General features: G+C 44.0%; 1 protein-coding gene across 1 annotated transcript in view; it reads left to right on the top strand.

Moving 5' to 3' along the window:
• The window catches only part of PRRC2A (proline rich coiled-coil 2A), a 354,922-nt gene that overhangs the window by 81,941 nt on the left and 256,577 nt on the right, over positions 1–16,404 (top strand). Inside the window, exons 3-4 of the mRNA XM_053721959.1 lie at positions 11,295–11,472; positions 12,152–12,251. Coding sequence (XP_053577934.1) covers positions 11,295–11,472; positions 12,152–12,251 — 278 coding nt within the window. The remainder of the gene's footprint in view (positions 1–11,294; positions 11,473–12,151; positions 12,252–16,404) is intronic.

The following is a 16,404-nucleotide window of genomic DNA, read 5'->3' as shown; positions in this document are numbered from 1 at the left end:
GATTTGCAAGGCTGCAACTTGGTCCTCTCTTCATACTTTTTCGAAAGTCTATAAATTTGATACTTTTGCCTCAGCTGAGGCTGTTTTTGGAAGAAAGGTTCTTCAAGCAGTGGTGTCTTCCACTTAGGTTCCCTGTCTTGTCACTCCCGTATCATCCGTGTCCTCTAGCTTGGGTATTGTATCCCATAAGTAATGAAGGTGATACGTGGACTAATCGTGTCTTTAAAAAGAAAAGAAAATTTATGCTTACCTGATAAAATTGTTTCTTTTTAGACACGAGTCCACAGCCCGCCCTGTTCTTTTAGACAGGTTGGTTGTTATAAACTTCAGACACTTCTGCACCTTGGCTTTTCCTTTCTCTTCCTAACTTCGGTCGAATGACTGGAGTAGGAGGGAAGGGAGGAGCTATTTAACAGCTCTGCTGTGGTGCTCTTTGCCTCCTCCTGCTGACCAGGAGGTGAATATCCCATAAGTAATGAAGATGATCCGTGGACTCAACATGTCTAAAAAGAAACAAATTTATCAGGAAAGCATACATTTTCTTTTCTCCAACATAGGTGTGTCCGGTCCACGGCGTCATCCTTACTTGTGGGATATTCTCTTCCCCAACAGGAAATGGCAAAGAGCCCAGCAAAGCTGGTCACATGATCCCTCCTAGGCTCCGCCTTCCCCAGTCATTCTCTTTGCCGTTGTACAGGCAACATCTCCACGGAGATGGCTTAGAGATAGTTGTGCTTTCAAAGATCCTATGGATAAAAAATTAGAGGGTTTGCTTAAAAAGATGTTTGTTCAGCAAGGTTACCTTCTACAACCAATTTCATGCATTGTTCCTGTCACTACAGCAGTGTGTTTCTGGTTCGATGAACTAGAAAAGTCGCTCAATAAAGATTCTTCTTATGAGGAGATTATGGACAGAATTCATGCTCTTAAATTGGCTAACTCTTTTACTTTAGACGCCACTTTGCAATTGGCTAGATTAGCGGCGAAAAATTCGGGGTTTGCTATTGCGGCGCGCAGAGCGCTTTGGCTAAAATCTTGGTCAGCGGATGCGTCTTCCAAGAACAAATTGCTTAACATACCTTTCAAGGGGAAAACGCTGTTTGGCCCTGACTTGAAAGAGATTATTTCAGATATCACTGGGGGTAAGGGCCATGCCCTTCCTCAGGATAGGTCTTTTAAGGCTAAAAATAAACCAAATTTTCGTCCCTTTCGCAGAAACGGACCAGCCCCAAGTTCTACATCCTCTAAGCAAGAGGGTAATACTTCTCAAACCAAGCCAGCCTGGAGGCCAATGCAAGGCTGGAACAAAGGTAAGCAGGCCAAGAAACCTGCCACTGCTACCAAGACAGCATGAGATGTTGGCCCCCGATCCGGGACCGGATCTGGTGGGGGGCAGACTTTCTCTCTTCGCTCAGGCTTGGGCAAGAGATGTTCTGGATCCTTGGGCGCTAGAAATAGTCTCCCAAGGTTATCTTCTGGAATTCAAGGGGCTTCCCCCAAGGGGGAGGTTCCACAGGTCTCAATTGTCTTCAGACCACATAAAAAGACAGGCATTCTTACATTGTGTAGAAGACCTGTTAAAAATGGGAGTGATTCATCCTGTTCCATTAGGAGAACAAGGGATGGGATTCTACTCCAATCTGTTCATAGTTCCCAAGAAGGAGGGAACATTCAGACCATTCTTAGATCTCAAGATCCTAAACAAATTTCTCAAGGTTCCATCGTTCAAAATGGAAACCATTCGGACAATTCTTCCTACCATCCAGGAAGGTCAATTCATGACCACGGTGGATTTAAAGGATGCGTATCTACATATTCCTATCCACAAGGAACATCATCGGTTCCTAAGGTTCGCCTTTCTGGACAAGCATTTCCAGTTTGTGGCACTTCCATTCGGATTAGCCACTGCTCCAAGAATTTTCACAAAGGTACTAGGGTCCCTTCTAGCGGTGCTAAGACCAAGGGGCATTGCAGTAGTACCTTACATGGACGACATACTGATTCAAGCGTCGTCTCTACCACAAGCAAAGGCTCATACGGACATTGTCCTGGCCTTTCTCAGATCTCACGGGTGGAAAGTGAACGTAGAAAAAAGTTCTCTATCTCCGTCAACGAGAGTTCCCTTCTTGGGAACAATAATAGACTCCTTAGAAATGAGGATTTTTCTGACAGAGGCCAGAAAATCAAAACTTCTAAGCTCTTGTCAAGTTCTTCATTCTGTTCTTCTTCCTTCCATAGCGCAGTGCATGGAAGTAATAGGTTTGATGGTCGCGGCAATGGACATAGTTCCTTTTGCGCGAATTCATCTAAGACCATTACAACTGTGCATGCTCAGTCAGTGGAATGGGGATTATACAGACTTGTCTCCGACGATACAAGTAGATCAGAGGACCAGAGATTCACTCCGTTGGTGGCTGACCCTGGACAACCTGTCACAAGGGATGAGCTTCCGCAGACCAGAGTGGGTCATTGTCACGACCGACGCCAGTCTGGTGGGCTGGGGCGCGGTCTGGGAACCCCTGAAAGCTCAGGGTCTTTGGTCTCGGGAAGAATCTCTTCTCCCGATAAATATTCTGGAACTGAGAGCGATATTCAATGCTCTCAAGGCTTGGCCTCAGCTAGCAAAGGCCAAATTCATACGGTTTCAATCAGACAACATGACGACTGTTGCGTATATCAACCATCAGGGGGGAACAAGGAGTTCCCTGGCGATGGAAGAAGTGACCAAAAATATTCAATGGGCGGAGACTCACTCCTGCCACTTGTCTGCAATCCACATCCCAGGAGTGGAAAATTTGGAAGCGTATTTTCTGAGTCGTCAGACATTTCATCCGGGGGAGTGGGAACTCCATCCGGAAATCTTTGCCCAAATAATTCAATTGTGGGGCATTCCAGACATGGATCTGATGGCGTCTCGTCAGAACTTCAAGGTTCCTTGCTACGGGTCCAGATCCAGGGATCCCAAGGCGACTCTAGTGGATGCACTAGTAGCACCTTGGAGCTTCAACCTAGCAGGACTTGGTATGCAGATCTGGTGAATATGTCATCGGCTCCACCATGGAAGCTACCTTTGAGACAGGACCTTCTTGTTCAAGGTCCGTTCGAACATCCGAATCTGGCCTCACTCCAACTGACTGCTTGGAGATTGAACGCTTGATTTTATCAAAGCGAGGGTTCTCAGATTCTGTCATTGACACTCTTGTTCAGGCTAGAAAGCCTGTAACTAGAAAAATCTACCATAAAATATGGAAAAAATATATCTGTTGGTGTGAATCTAAAGGATTCCCATGGAACAAGATACAAATTCCTAAGATTCTATCCTTTCTTCAAGAAGGTTTGGAGAAAGGATTATCTGCAAGTTCTTTGAAGGGACAGATTTCTGCTTTATCTGTTTTACTTCACAAAAAGCTGGCGGCTGTGCCAGATGTTCAAGCTTTTGTTCAGGCTCTGGTTAGAATCAAGCCTGTTTACAAACCTTTGACTCCTCCTTGGAGTCTTAATTTAGTTCTTTCAGTTCTTCAGGGGGTTCCGTTTGAACCCCTACATTCCGTTGATATCAAGTTATTATCTTGGAAAGTTTTGTTTTTGGTTGCAATTTCTTCTGCTAGAAGAGTTTCAGAGTTATCTGCTCTGCAGTGTTCTCCTCCTTATCTGGTGTTCCATGCAGATAAGGTGGTTTTGCGTACTAAACCTGGTTTCTCCAACATAGGTGTGTCCGGTCCACGGCGTCATCCTTACTTGTGGGATATTCTCTTCCCCAACAGGAAATGGCAAAGAGCCCAGCAAAGCTGGTCACATGATCCCTCCTAGGCTCCGCCTACCCCAGTCATTCTCTTTGCCGTTGTACAGGCAACATCTCCACGGAGATGGCTTAGAGTTTTTTAGTGTTTAACTGTAGTTTTTATTATTCAATCAAGAGTTTGTTATTTTAAAATAGTGCTGGTATGTACTATTTACTCTGAAACAGAAAAGAGATGAAGATTTCTGTTTGTAAGAGGAAAATGATTTTAGCAACCGTTACTAAAATCGATGGCTGTTCCACACAGGACTGTTGAGAGGAATTAACTTCAGTTGGGGGAACAGTGAGCAGACTTTTGCTGCTTGAGGTATGACACATTCTAACAAGACGATGTAATGCTGGAAGCTGTCATTTTCCCTATGGGATCCGGTAAGCCATTTTTATTACAGACGGTAAATAAGGGCTTCACAAGGGCTTGTTAAGACTGTAGACATTTTCTGGGCTAAATCGATTCTTATATAAACATATTTAGCCTTGAGGAATCATTTTAATCTGGGTATTTTGTAAAATAATATCGGCAGGCACTGTTTTGGACACCTTATTCTCTAGGGACTTTCCCTAATCATAGGCAGAGCCTCATTTTCGCGCCGGTATTGCGCACTTGTTTTTGAGAAGCATGACATGCAGTCGCATGTGTGAGGAGCTCTGATACATAGAAAAGACTTTCTGAAGGCGTCATTTGGTATCGTATTCCCCTTTGGGCTTGGTTGGGTCTCAGCAAAGCAGATACCAGGGACTGTAAAGGGGTTAAAGATAAAAACGGCTCCGGTTCCGTTATTTTAAGGGTTAAAGCTTCCAAATTTGGTGTGCAATACTTTTAAGGCTTTAAGACACTGTGGTGAAATTTTGGTGAATTTTGAACAATTCCTTCATACTTTTTCGCAATTGCAGTAATAAAGTGTGTTCAGTTTAAAATTTAAAGTGACAGTAACGGTTTTATTTTAAAACGTTTTTTGTACTTTGTTATCAAGTTTATGCCTGTTTAACATGTCTGAACTACCAGATAGACTGTGTTCTGAATGTGGGGAAGCCAAGGTTCCTTCTCATTTAAATAGATGTGATTTATGTGACACAGAAAATGATGCCCAAGATGATTCCTCAAGTGAGGGGAGTAAGCATGGTACTGCATCATTCCCTCCTTCGTCTACACCAGTCTTGCCCACTCAGGAGGCCCCTAGTACATCTAGCGCGCCAATACTCCTTACTATGCAACAATTAACGGCTGTAATGGATAATTCTATCAAAAACATTTTAGCCAAAATGCCCACTTATCAGCGTAAGCGCGACTGCTCTGTTTTAGATACTGAAGAGCATGAGGACGCTGATGATAATGGTTCTGATATGCCCCTACACCAGTCTGAGGGGGCCAGGGAGGTTTTGTCTGAGGGAGAAATTTCAGATTCAGGGAAAATTTCTCAACAAGCTGAACCCGATGTGATTACATTTAAGTTTAAGTTGGAACATCTCCGCGCTCTGCTTAAGGAGGTGTTATCCACTCTGGATGATTGTGAGAATTTGATCATCCCAGAGAAACTATGTAAAATGGACAAGTTCCTAGAGGTCCCGGGGCCCCCAGAAGCTTTTCCTATACCCAAGCGGGTGGCGGACATTGTAAATAAAGAATGGGAAAGGCCCGGTATACCTTTCGTCCCTCCCCCCATATTTAAAAAATTGTTTCCTATGGTCGACCCCAGAAAGGACTTATGGCAGACAGTCCCTAAGGTCGAGGGGGCGGTTTCTACTTTAAACAAACGCACCACTATACCCATAGAAGATAGTTGTGCTTTCAAAGATCCTATGGATAAAAAATTAGAAGGTTTGCTTAAAAAGATGTTTGTTCAGCAAGGTTACCTTCTACAACCAATTTCATGCATTGTCCCTGTCACTACAGCCGCGTGTTTCTGGTTCGATGAGCTAGAAAAGGCGATCGATAGTGATTCTCCTCCTTATGAGGAGATTATGGACAGAATCCGTGCTCTCAAATTGGCTAATTCTTTCACCCTAGACGCCACTTTGCAATTGGCTAGGTTAGCGGCGAAAAATTCTGGGTTTGCTATTGTGGCGCGCAGAGCGCTTTGGTTGAAATCTTGGTCAGCGGATGCGTCTTCCAAGAACAAATTGCTTAACATTCCTTTCAAGGGGAAAACGCTGTTTGGCCCTGACTTGAAAGAGATTATCTCTGATATCACTGGGGGTAAGGGCCACGCCCTTCCTCAGGATAGGTCTTTCAAGGCCAAAAATAAACCTAATTTTCGTCCCTTTCGTAGAAACGGACCAGCCCCAAGTGCTACGTCCTCTAAGCAAGAGGGTAATACTTCTCAAGCCAAGCCAGCCTGGAGACCAATGCAAGGCTGGAACAAGGGAAAGCAGGCCAAGAAACCTGCCACTGCTACCAAGACAGCATGAAATGTTGGCCCCCGATCCGGGACCGGATCTGGTGGGGGGCAGACTCTCTCTCTTCGCTCAGGCTTGGGCAAGAGATGTTCTGGATCCTTGGGCACTAGAAATAGTCTCCCAAGGTTATCTTCTGGAATTCAAGGGGCTTCCCCCAAGGGGGAGGTTCCACAGGTCTCAATTGTCTTCAGACCACATAAAGAGACAGGCATTCTTACATTGTGTAGAAGACCTGTTAAAAATGGGAGTGATTCATCCTGTTCCATTAGGAGAACAAGGGATGGGGTTCTACTCCAATCTGTTCGTAGTTCCCAAAAAAGAGGGAACGTTCAGACCAATCTTAGATCTCAAGATCCTAAACAAGTTTCTCAAGGTTCCATCGTTCAAAATGGAAACCATTCGAACAATTCTTCCTTCCATCCAGGAAGGTCAATTCATGACCACGGTGGATTTAAAGGATGCGTATCTACATATTCCTATCCACAAGGAACATCATCGGTTCCTAAGGTTCGCATTCCTGGACAAGCATTACCAGTTCGTGGCACTTCCTTTCGGATTAGCCACTGCTCCAAGGATTTTCACAAAGGTACTAGGGTCCCTTCTAGCGGTACTAAGACCAAGGGGCATTGCAGTAGTACCTTACTTGGACGACATTCTGATTCAAGCGTCGTCCCTTCCTCAAGCAAAGGCTCACACGGACATAGTCCTGGCTTTTCTCAGATCTCACGGATGGAAAGTGAACGTAGAAAAGAGTTCTCTATCTCCGTCAACAAGGGTTCCCTTCTTGGGAACAATAATAGACTCCTTAGAAATGAGGATTTTTCTGACAGAGGCCAGAAAAACAAAACTTCTAAACTCTTGTCAAACACTTCATTCCGTTCCTCTTCCTTCCATAGCGCAGTGCATGGAAGTAATAGGTTTGATGGTAGCGGCAATGGACATAGTTCCTTTTGCGCGCATTCATCTAAGACCATTACAACTGTGCATGCTCAGTCAGTGGAATGGGGACTATACAGACTTGTCTCCGACGATACAAGTAAATCAGAGGACCAGAGACTCACTCCGTTGGTGGCTGTCCCTGGACAACCTGTCACAAGGGATGACCTTCCGCAGACCAGAGTGGGTCATTGTCACGACCGACGCCAGTCTGATGGGCTGGGGCGCGGTCTGGGGACCCCTGAAAGCTCAGGGTCTTTGGTCTCGGGAAGAATCTCTTCTACCGATAAATATTCTGGAACTGAGAGCGATATTCAATGCTCTCAAGGCTTGGCCTCAGCTAGCAAAGGCCAAGTTCATACGGTTTCAGTCAGACAACATGACGACTGTTGCGTACATCAACCATCAGGGGGGAACAAGGAGTTCCCTGGCGATGGAAGAAGTGACCAAAATCATTCAATGGGCGGAGACTCACTCCTGCCACCTGTCTGCAATCCACATCCCAGGAGTGGAAAATTGGGAAGCGGATTTTCTGAGTCGTCAGACATTACATCCGGGGGAGTGGGAACTCCATCTGGAAATCTTTGCCCAAATTACTCAACTGTGGGGCATTCCAGACATGGATCTGATGGCCTCTCGTCAGAACTTCAAGGTTCCTTGCTACGGGTCCAGATCCAGGGATCCCAAGGCGACTCTAGTAGATGCACTAGTAGCACCTTGGACCTTCAAACTAGCTTATGTATTCCCGCCGTTTCCTCTCATCCCCAGGCTGGTAGCCAGGATCAATCAGGAGAGGGCGTCGGTGATCTTGATAGCTCCTGCGTGGCCACGCAGGACTTGGTATGCAGATCTGGTGAATATGTCATCGGCTCCACCATGGAAGCTACCTTTGAGACGAGACCTTCTTGTTCAAGGTCCGTTCGAACATCCGAATCTGGTCTCACTCCAGCTGACTGCTTGGAGATTGAACGCTTGATCTTATCTAAACGAGGGTTCTCAGATTCTGTTATTGATACTCTTGTTCAGGCCAGAAAGCCTGTAACTAGAAAAATTTACCACAAAATATGGAAAAAATATATATGTTGGTGTGAATCTAAAGGATTCCCTTGGGACAAGGTAAAGATTCCTAAGATTCTATCCTTTCTTCAAGAAGGATTGGAGAAAGGATTATCTGCAAGTTCCTTGAAGGGACAGATTTCTGCCTTGTCTGTGTTACTTCACAAAAAGCTGGCAGCTGTGCCAGATGTTCAAGCCTTTGTTCAGGCTCTGGTTAGAATCAAGCCTGTTTACAAACCTTTGACTCCTCCTTGGAGTCTCAACTTAGTTCTTTCAGTTCTTCAGGGGGTTCCGTTTGAACCCTTACATTCCGTTGATATTAAGTTATTATCTTGGAAAGTTTTGTTTTTGGTTGCAATTTCTTCTGCTAGAAGAGTTTCAGAATTATCTGCTCTGCAGTGTTCTCCTCCTTATCTGGTGTTCCATGCAGATAAGGTGGTTCTGCGTACTAAACCTGGTTTTCTTCCGAAAGTTGTTTCTAACAAAAACATTAACCAGGAGATAGTCGTGCCTTTTTTGTGTCCGAATCCAGTTTCAAAGAAGGAACGTTTGTTGCACAATTTGGATGTAGTTCGTGCTCTAAAATTCTATTTAGATGCTACAAAGGATTTTAGACAAACATCTTCCTTGTTTGTTGTTTATTCTGGTAAAAGGAGAGGTCAAAAAGCAACTTCTACCTCTCTCTCTTTTTGGATTAAAAGCATCATCAGATTGGCTTACGAGACTGCCGGACGGCAGCCTCCTGAAAGAATCACAGCTCATTCCACTAGGGCTGTGGCTTCCACATGGGCCTTCAAGAACGAGGCTTCTGTTGATCAGATATGTAAGGCAGCGACTTGGTCTTCACTGCACACTTTTACTAAATTTTACAAATTTGATACTTTTGCTTCTTCTGAGGCTATTTTTGGGAGAAAGGTTTTGCAAGCCGTGGTGCCTTCCATTTAGGTGACCTGATTTGCTCCCTCCCTTCATCCGTGTCCTAAAGCTTTGGTATTGGTTCCCACAAGTAAGGATGACGCCGTGGACCGGACACACCTATGTTGGAGAAAACAGAATTTATGTTTACCTGATAAATTACTTTCTCCAACGGTGTGTCCGGTCCACGGCCCGCCCTGGTTTTTTAATCAGGTCTGATAATTTATTTTCTTTAACTACAGTCACCACGGTATCATATGGTTTCTCCTATGCAAATATTCCTCCTTTACGTCGGTCGAATGACTGGGGTAGGCGGAGCCTAGGAGGGATCATGTGACCAGCTTTGCTGGGCTCTTTGCCATTTCCTGTTGGGGAAGAGAATATCCCACAAGTAAGGATGACGCCGTGGACCGGACACACCGTTGGAGAAAGTAATTTATCAGGTAAACATAAATTCTGTTTTTCTTCCGAAAGTTGTTTCTAACAAAAATATTAACCAGGAGATAGTCGTGCCTTCTTTGTGTCCGAATCCAGTTTCAAAGAAGGAACGTTTGTTGCACAATTTGGATGTAGTTCGTGCTCTAAAATTCTATTTAGAGGCTACAAAGGATTTCAGACAAACATCTTCCTTGTTTGTTGTTTATTCTGGCAAAAGGAGAGGTCAAAAAGCAACTTCTACCTCTCTCTCTTTTTGGCTTAAAAGCATCATCAGATTGGCTTATGAGACTGCCGGACGGCAGCCTCCTGAAAGAATCACAGCTCATTCCACTAGGGCCGTGGCTTCCACATGGGCCTTCAAGAACGAGGCTTCTGTTGATCAGATATGTAAGGCAGCGACTTGGTCTTCACTGCACACTTTTACTAAATTTTACAAATTTGATACTTTTGCTTCTTCTGAGGCTATTTTTGGGAGAAAGGTTTTGCAAGCCGTGGTGCCTTCCATCTAGGTGACCTGATTTGCTCCCTCCCATCATCCGTGTCCTAAAGCTTTGGTATTGGTTCCCACAAGTAAGGATGACGCCGTGGACCGGACACACCTATGTTGGAGAAAACAGAATTTATGTTTACCTGATAAATTACTTTCTCCAACGGTGTGTCCGGTCCACGGCCCACCCTGGTTTTTTAATCAGGTCTGATGATTTATTTTCTCTAACTACAGTCACCACGGTATCATATGATTTCTCCTATGCAAATATTCCTCCTTTACGTCGGTCGAATGACTGGGGAAGGCGGAGCCTAGGAGGGATCATGTGACCAGCTTTGCTGGGCTCTTTGCCATTTCCTGTTGGGGAAGAGAATATCCCACAAGTAAGGATGACGCCGTGGACCGGACACACCGTTGGAGAAAGTAATTTATCAGGTAAACATAAATTCTGTTTTTTCTTCGGTCGAATGACTGGGGTTGGAGGGGAGGTGATATTTAACAGCTTTGCTGTGGTGCTCTTTGCCGCCTCCTGCTGGGCAGGAGTGATATTCCCAATAGTAATTAAATGATCCGTGGACTCACCGTGTCAAGAAAGAAAGAAATTTCTCAGGTAAGCATAAATTTTTGTTTTTATTGTACTGATCTGATTTTACCTGTATGCATAGCGGATTTTAGGGAAGGTTCCACTTTGTGGGTTTGCATAATCATACACGGAAAATGTGTGATTCAACAATGTCCGATCTGGTTGAGGGTGGGCACTGTTTTGTCCATACAAAATCCCACAGACACTGTCAAGCTAGCTTATCCTTGCTGTCAATCAGCATCCTAGTGGAGGCAAGACTGAGCTTTATTGAAATGGGTGTCGTCATCCAAATTACAGTTGGGGCTCTTACCATTAAAATGTCAGGAAACCGCAAGTTAGGAGCACCTGGTCTTAGCTTATATTGTTGAAGAGCGAGGATAAGTGCAGCTAAGCATGAGCTTTTTTTTTATAGTCTAAAAGCTACCGTTTTTTTCCCCCCCTCAGGTTTATATGTTTAATCCAGAAGTTGCAGCCAAACTCTTAGGGTTTATAGCCACATACTGGCACTTGTGCTTTATACATCATGCCATACCTCTATGTGCATATAAGTAATCACCACTATTGTCTTCAATGTGTGCACGTTTCATGGTGTAACTGAGAGAAAAGGAAGTTGGCGATGTATGTTATGCTATACACAATCCATACCTATTACAGTTCGTTTGCTGACCTGTCACTTAACTTTTCAGTCACCCCCCGCCATGGCTTGCAGAGTCTCGGTAAAGTTGCTATTGCCCGGCGCATGCCCCCCCCAGCCAACCTTCCGAGTTTGAAAGCAGAAAACAAAGGGAATGACCCAAACGTTACACTAGTCCCCAAAGACGGATCAGGATGGGCAAGCAAGCAGGACACGCCAGAGCCAAAGAGGTAAGGAAGTCTCAGAGAGACAGGAAGCTGACAGCATGAGCAGACGTGACGCAATAAGTATTTTTCAGAACCAAGAGCTAAATACGGTAGTGCCAGAGGGCCTGGGTGCTGTTCTTTCATTCCAACATGGATGTTGCACTCTCTCTTCAGGGGACATAAAAGTGAAAAAAAATTAAAGATCCGTGATTCAAATAGGGCATGCAAATTTAACCAACTTTTCGGTTTCCCTATTATCATATTAACTTTGTTCTCTTGGCATCTTTGATTGAAAATCATACCTAGGTAGCCTCGGGAGCAGCAATGCATTACTAGGAGCTAGCTTTTGATTGGTGAATACACATGTTCCTCTTGTCATTGGATCACCAGATGTGATCAGCTAACTCTCTGTAGTGCATTTCTGTTTTGGAGGTATTTAGTTGTGTGCAATAATAAAATGCTGTAACATATTAAAGCATTTTTTTTTTCTTTTTGCACTTTTATGTCCCTTTAATTGTATCCTTTTCTTCTTTCCCTCTTCTCCCTGGTTTTCTTATTTTTAGGTTTTACTTTTTCTCCATTTTTTTTTCTTCATTTATTTTAAATCCTTGCCCAGCTTTCTCTTTGTCACTTTGCTGCCACTGTGTCTAATATCCTTGTGTGAGCAATAAGTCCTTTTTCTTACACGCTCTTCCCTCTTCAGTACCGATGTGTCTCCAGCAGTGCAGCCGGAGTCGCAGCCACAGCCGGCTTCACAGACGCCTGCATTAAACCCGCCGAAACTTACCCAAGTTCCACAAGAGGTACCGCATCATTTGGTTATTACGTTGGTGTCTTTAAACAGCTGTCTTAAAGGTTTTTTTTTCCTTTACAATGGCATGGAGAGTCCACAATTCTATTCAATTACTTTTGGGAAATTCACCGCCTGGCCACCAGGAGGAGGCAAAGAACACCACAGCCAGAGCTTAAAGGATTACTTTCTGTTATAATTTTTAAGCCAAACAACTAACATATTAAAGTTAATAAACATTAATTAAAACCTACTGACCTATATTTTCTCCAAAACTAAGTTTCATAACGTTCTAAAAGTTATATCTTTTATTCACCGATGATATCACGTTATCCTGCCCACTCTTTTCAGCACTGTGTGTTCAAAATACTTAAACCAATGAAATTGTGTTTAAAGCGCCATTTTGAAACCTAGGTATTGTAAACGGATTGGTACAGAGCAAAGGATACCCACGGAGTGGGTTTGGAAAACAATTAAATTTGCAGACAATTTCTTCTGTTATGTGTGATCAGTCCACGGGTCATCATTACTTCTGGGATATAACTCCTCCCCAACAGGAAATGCAAGAGGATTCACCCAGCAGAGCTGATATAGCTCCTCCCCTCTACGTCAGTCCCAGTCATTCTCTTGCACCCAACGACTAGATAGGATGTGTGAGAGGACTATGGTGATTATACTTAGTTTTTATGACTTCAATCAAAAGTTTGTTATTTTATAATAGCACCGGAGCGTGTTATTACTTCTCTGGCAGACTTTGAGGAAGAATCTACCAGAGTTTTTACTATGATTTTAACCGGAGTAGTTAAGATCATATTGCTGTTCTCGGCCATCTGAGGGAGGTAAAAACTTCAGATCAGGGGACAGGGGCAGATGGATCTGCATTGAGGTATGTAGCAGTTTTTATTTTCTGAATGGAATTGATGAGAAAATCCTGCTATACCGTTATAATGACATGTATGTATACACTTCAGTATTCTGGGAATGGTACTTCACCGGAACTACTTTGTTAAAGGTCACTAATCTTTTTAATAAGTATTATATCATGTTAAACGTTTTTGCTGGAATGTAGAATCGTTTACACTGCTGAGGTACTGAGTAAATAAATGTTTGGGCTTTATTTTCCACTTGGCAGTAGTTTATTTTGAATTGTGACAGTTTCGTTTCTCTTCACTGCTGTGTGTGAGAGGGAGGGGCCGTTTTTGGCGCTCTTTGCTACGCATCAACAATTTCCAGTCAGCTATTATTTTTCCTGCATGATCCGGTTCATCTCTGACAGATCTCAGGGGTCTTCAAACTTCTTGAAGGGAGGTACATTCTCTCAGCAGAGCTGTGAGAATTTTTTATATTGACTGTGGATAAAGACGTTACTCAATAATTTTTATGTCAAATTTAGTTATGTTATCTTACTAATGGGAACAAAACCTTGCTAAAAGTTGTGTTGTTTTAAAGTTGATGCTATAACTGTTCTCAGTTTATTATCTCAACTGTCATTTAATCATTTAATCGTTTAAGTACCTCTTTGAGGCACAGTACGTTTTTGCTAAAAAAGATTATAACCAGGTTGCAAGTTATTGCTAGGGTGTTAAACATGTCTGACTCAGAGGATATCTGTGTCATTTGTTCCAATGCCAAGGTGGAGCCCAATAGAAATTTATGTACTAACTGTATTGATGCTACTTTAAATAAAAGTCAATCTGTACAATGTGAACAAATTTCACCAATCTGCGAGGGGAGAGTTATGCCGACTAACTCGCCTCACGCGGCAGTACCTGCATCTCCCGCCCGGGAGGTGCGTGATATTATGGCGCCTAGTACATCTGGGCGGCCATTACAGATAACATTACAAGATATGGCTACTGTTATGACTGAAGTTTTGTCTAAATTACCTGAGCTAAGAGGCAAGCGTGATCACTCTGGGGTGAGAACAGAGTGCGCTGACAATACTAGGGCCATGTCTGATACTGCGTCACAGCTTGCAGAGCATGAGGACGGAGAGCTTCATTCTGTGGGTGACGGTTCTGATCCAAACAGATTGGATTCAGATATTTCAAATTTTAAATTTAAATTGGAGAACCTCCGTGTATTACTAGGGGAGGTCTTAGCAGCTCTCAATGATTGTAACACCGTTGCAATACCAGAGAAACTATGTAGGTTGGATAAATACTTTGCGGTACCGGCGAGTACTGACGTTTTTCCTATACCTAAGAGATTAACTGAAATTGTTACTAAGGAGTGGGATAGACCCGGTGTGCCGTTCTCACCCCCTCCAATATTTAGAAAGATGTTTCCAATAGACGCCACCACTCGGGACTTATGGCAAACGGTCCCTAAGGTGGAGGGAGCAGTTTCTACTCTAGCTAAGCGTACCACTATCCCGGTGGAGGATAGCTGTGCCTTTTCAGATCCAATGGATAAAAAATTGGAGGGTTACCTTAAGAAAATGTTTGTTCAACAAGGTTTTATTTTGCAACCCCTTGCATGTATCGCGCCGATTACGGCTGCGGCAGCATTTTGGATTGAGTCTCTGGAAGAGAACCTTAGTTCATATACGCTAGACGACATTATGGACAGGCTTAGAGTCCTTAAACTAGCTAATTCATTCATTTCGGAGGCCGTAGTACATTTAACCAAACTTACGGCTAAGAACTCAGGATTCGCCATACAGGCACGTAGGGCACTGTGGCTAAAATCCTGGTCAGCTGATGTTACTTCTAAGTCCAAATTACTTAATATACCTTTCAAGGGGCAGTCCTTATTTGGGCCCGGTTTGAAAGAAATTATCGCTGACATTACAGGAGGTAAGGGCCACGCCCTACCTCAAGACAAAGCCAAAGCTAAGGCTAGACAGTCTAATTTTCGTCCCTTTCGGAATTTCAAAACAGGAGCAGCATCAACCTCCACTGCACCAAAACAGGAAGGAGCTGTTGCTCGTTACAGACAAGGCTGGAAGCCCAACCAGTCCTGGAACAAGGGCAAACAGGCCAGGAAACCTGCTGCTGCCCCAAAGACAGCATGAACCGAGAGCCCCCGATCCGGGACCGGATCTAGTGGGGGGCAGACTTTCTCTCTTCGCCCAGGCCTGGGCAAGAGATGTTCAGGATCCCTGGGCGCTAGAGATCATATCTCAGGGATACCTTCTAGACTTCAAATTATCTCCCCCAAGAGGGAGATTTCATCTGTCAAGATTGTCAACAAACCAGATAAAGAAAGAAGCGTTTCTACGCTGTGTACAAGATCTGTTATTAATGGGAGTGATCCATCCGGTTCCGCGGTCGGAACAAGGACAAGGGTTCTACTCAAACCTGTTTGTGGTTCCCAAAAAAGAGGGAACTTTCAGGCCAATCTTAGATTTAAAGATTCTAAACAAATTCCTAAGAGTTCCATCGTTCAAAATGGAAACTATTCGGACAATCTTACCCATGATCCAAAAGGGTCAGTACATGACCACAGTGGATTTAAAAGATGCTTACCTTCACATACCGATCCACAAAGATCATCACCGGTATCTACGGTTTGCCTTCCTAGACAGGCACTACCAGTTTGTAGCTCTTCCATTCGGATTGGCTACGGCCCCAAGAATCTTCACAAAGATTCTAGGTGCCCTCCTGGCGGTACTAAGACCGCGAGGGATTTCGGTAGCTCCGTATCTAGACGACATTCTAATACAGGCTTCAAGCTTTCAAACTGCCAAGTCTCATACAGAGTTAGTTCTGGCATTTCTAAGGTCGCATGGATGGAAAGTGAACGAAAAGAAGAGTTCTCTTTTTCCTCTCACAAGAGTTCCATTCTTGGGGACTCTTATAGATTCTGTAGAAATGAAGATTTACCTGACAGAGGACAGGTTAACAAAACTTCAAGATGCATGCCGTGTCCTTCATTCCATTCAACACCCGTCAGTAGCTCAATGCATGGAGGTGATCGGCTTAATGGTAGCGGCAATGGACATAGTACCTTTTGCACGCCTACACCTCAGACCGCTGCAATTATGCATGCTAAGTCAGTGGAATGGGGATTACTCAGATTTGTCCCCTACTCTGAATCTGAATCAAGAGACCAGAAATTCTCTTCTATGGTGGCTTCATCGGCCACACCTGTCCAGGGGGATGCCATTCAGCAGGCCAGACTGGACAATTGTAACAACAGACGCCAGCCTACTAGGTTGGGGC

Source organism: Bombina bombina, chromosome 7 (genome assembly GCF_027579735.1).
Source record: "Bombina bombina isolate aBomBom1 chromosome 7, aBomBom1.pri, whole genome shotgun sequence".
Taxonomy (NCBI): Eukaryota; Metazoa; Chordata; class Amphibia; order Anura; family Bombinatoridae; genus Bombina; species Bombina bombina.
Note: the sequence above shows the minus strand (reverse complement) of the source record. Positions and strands in the feature narration are given on the sequence as shown.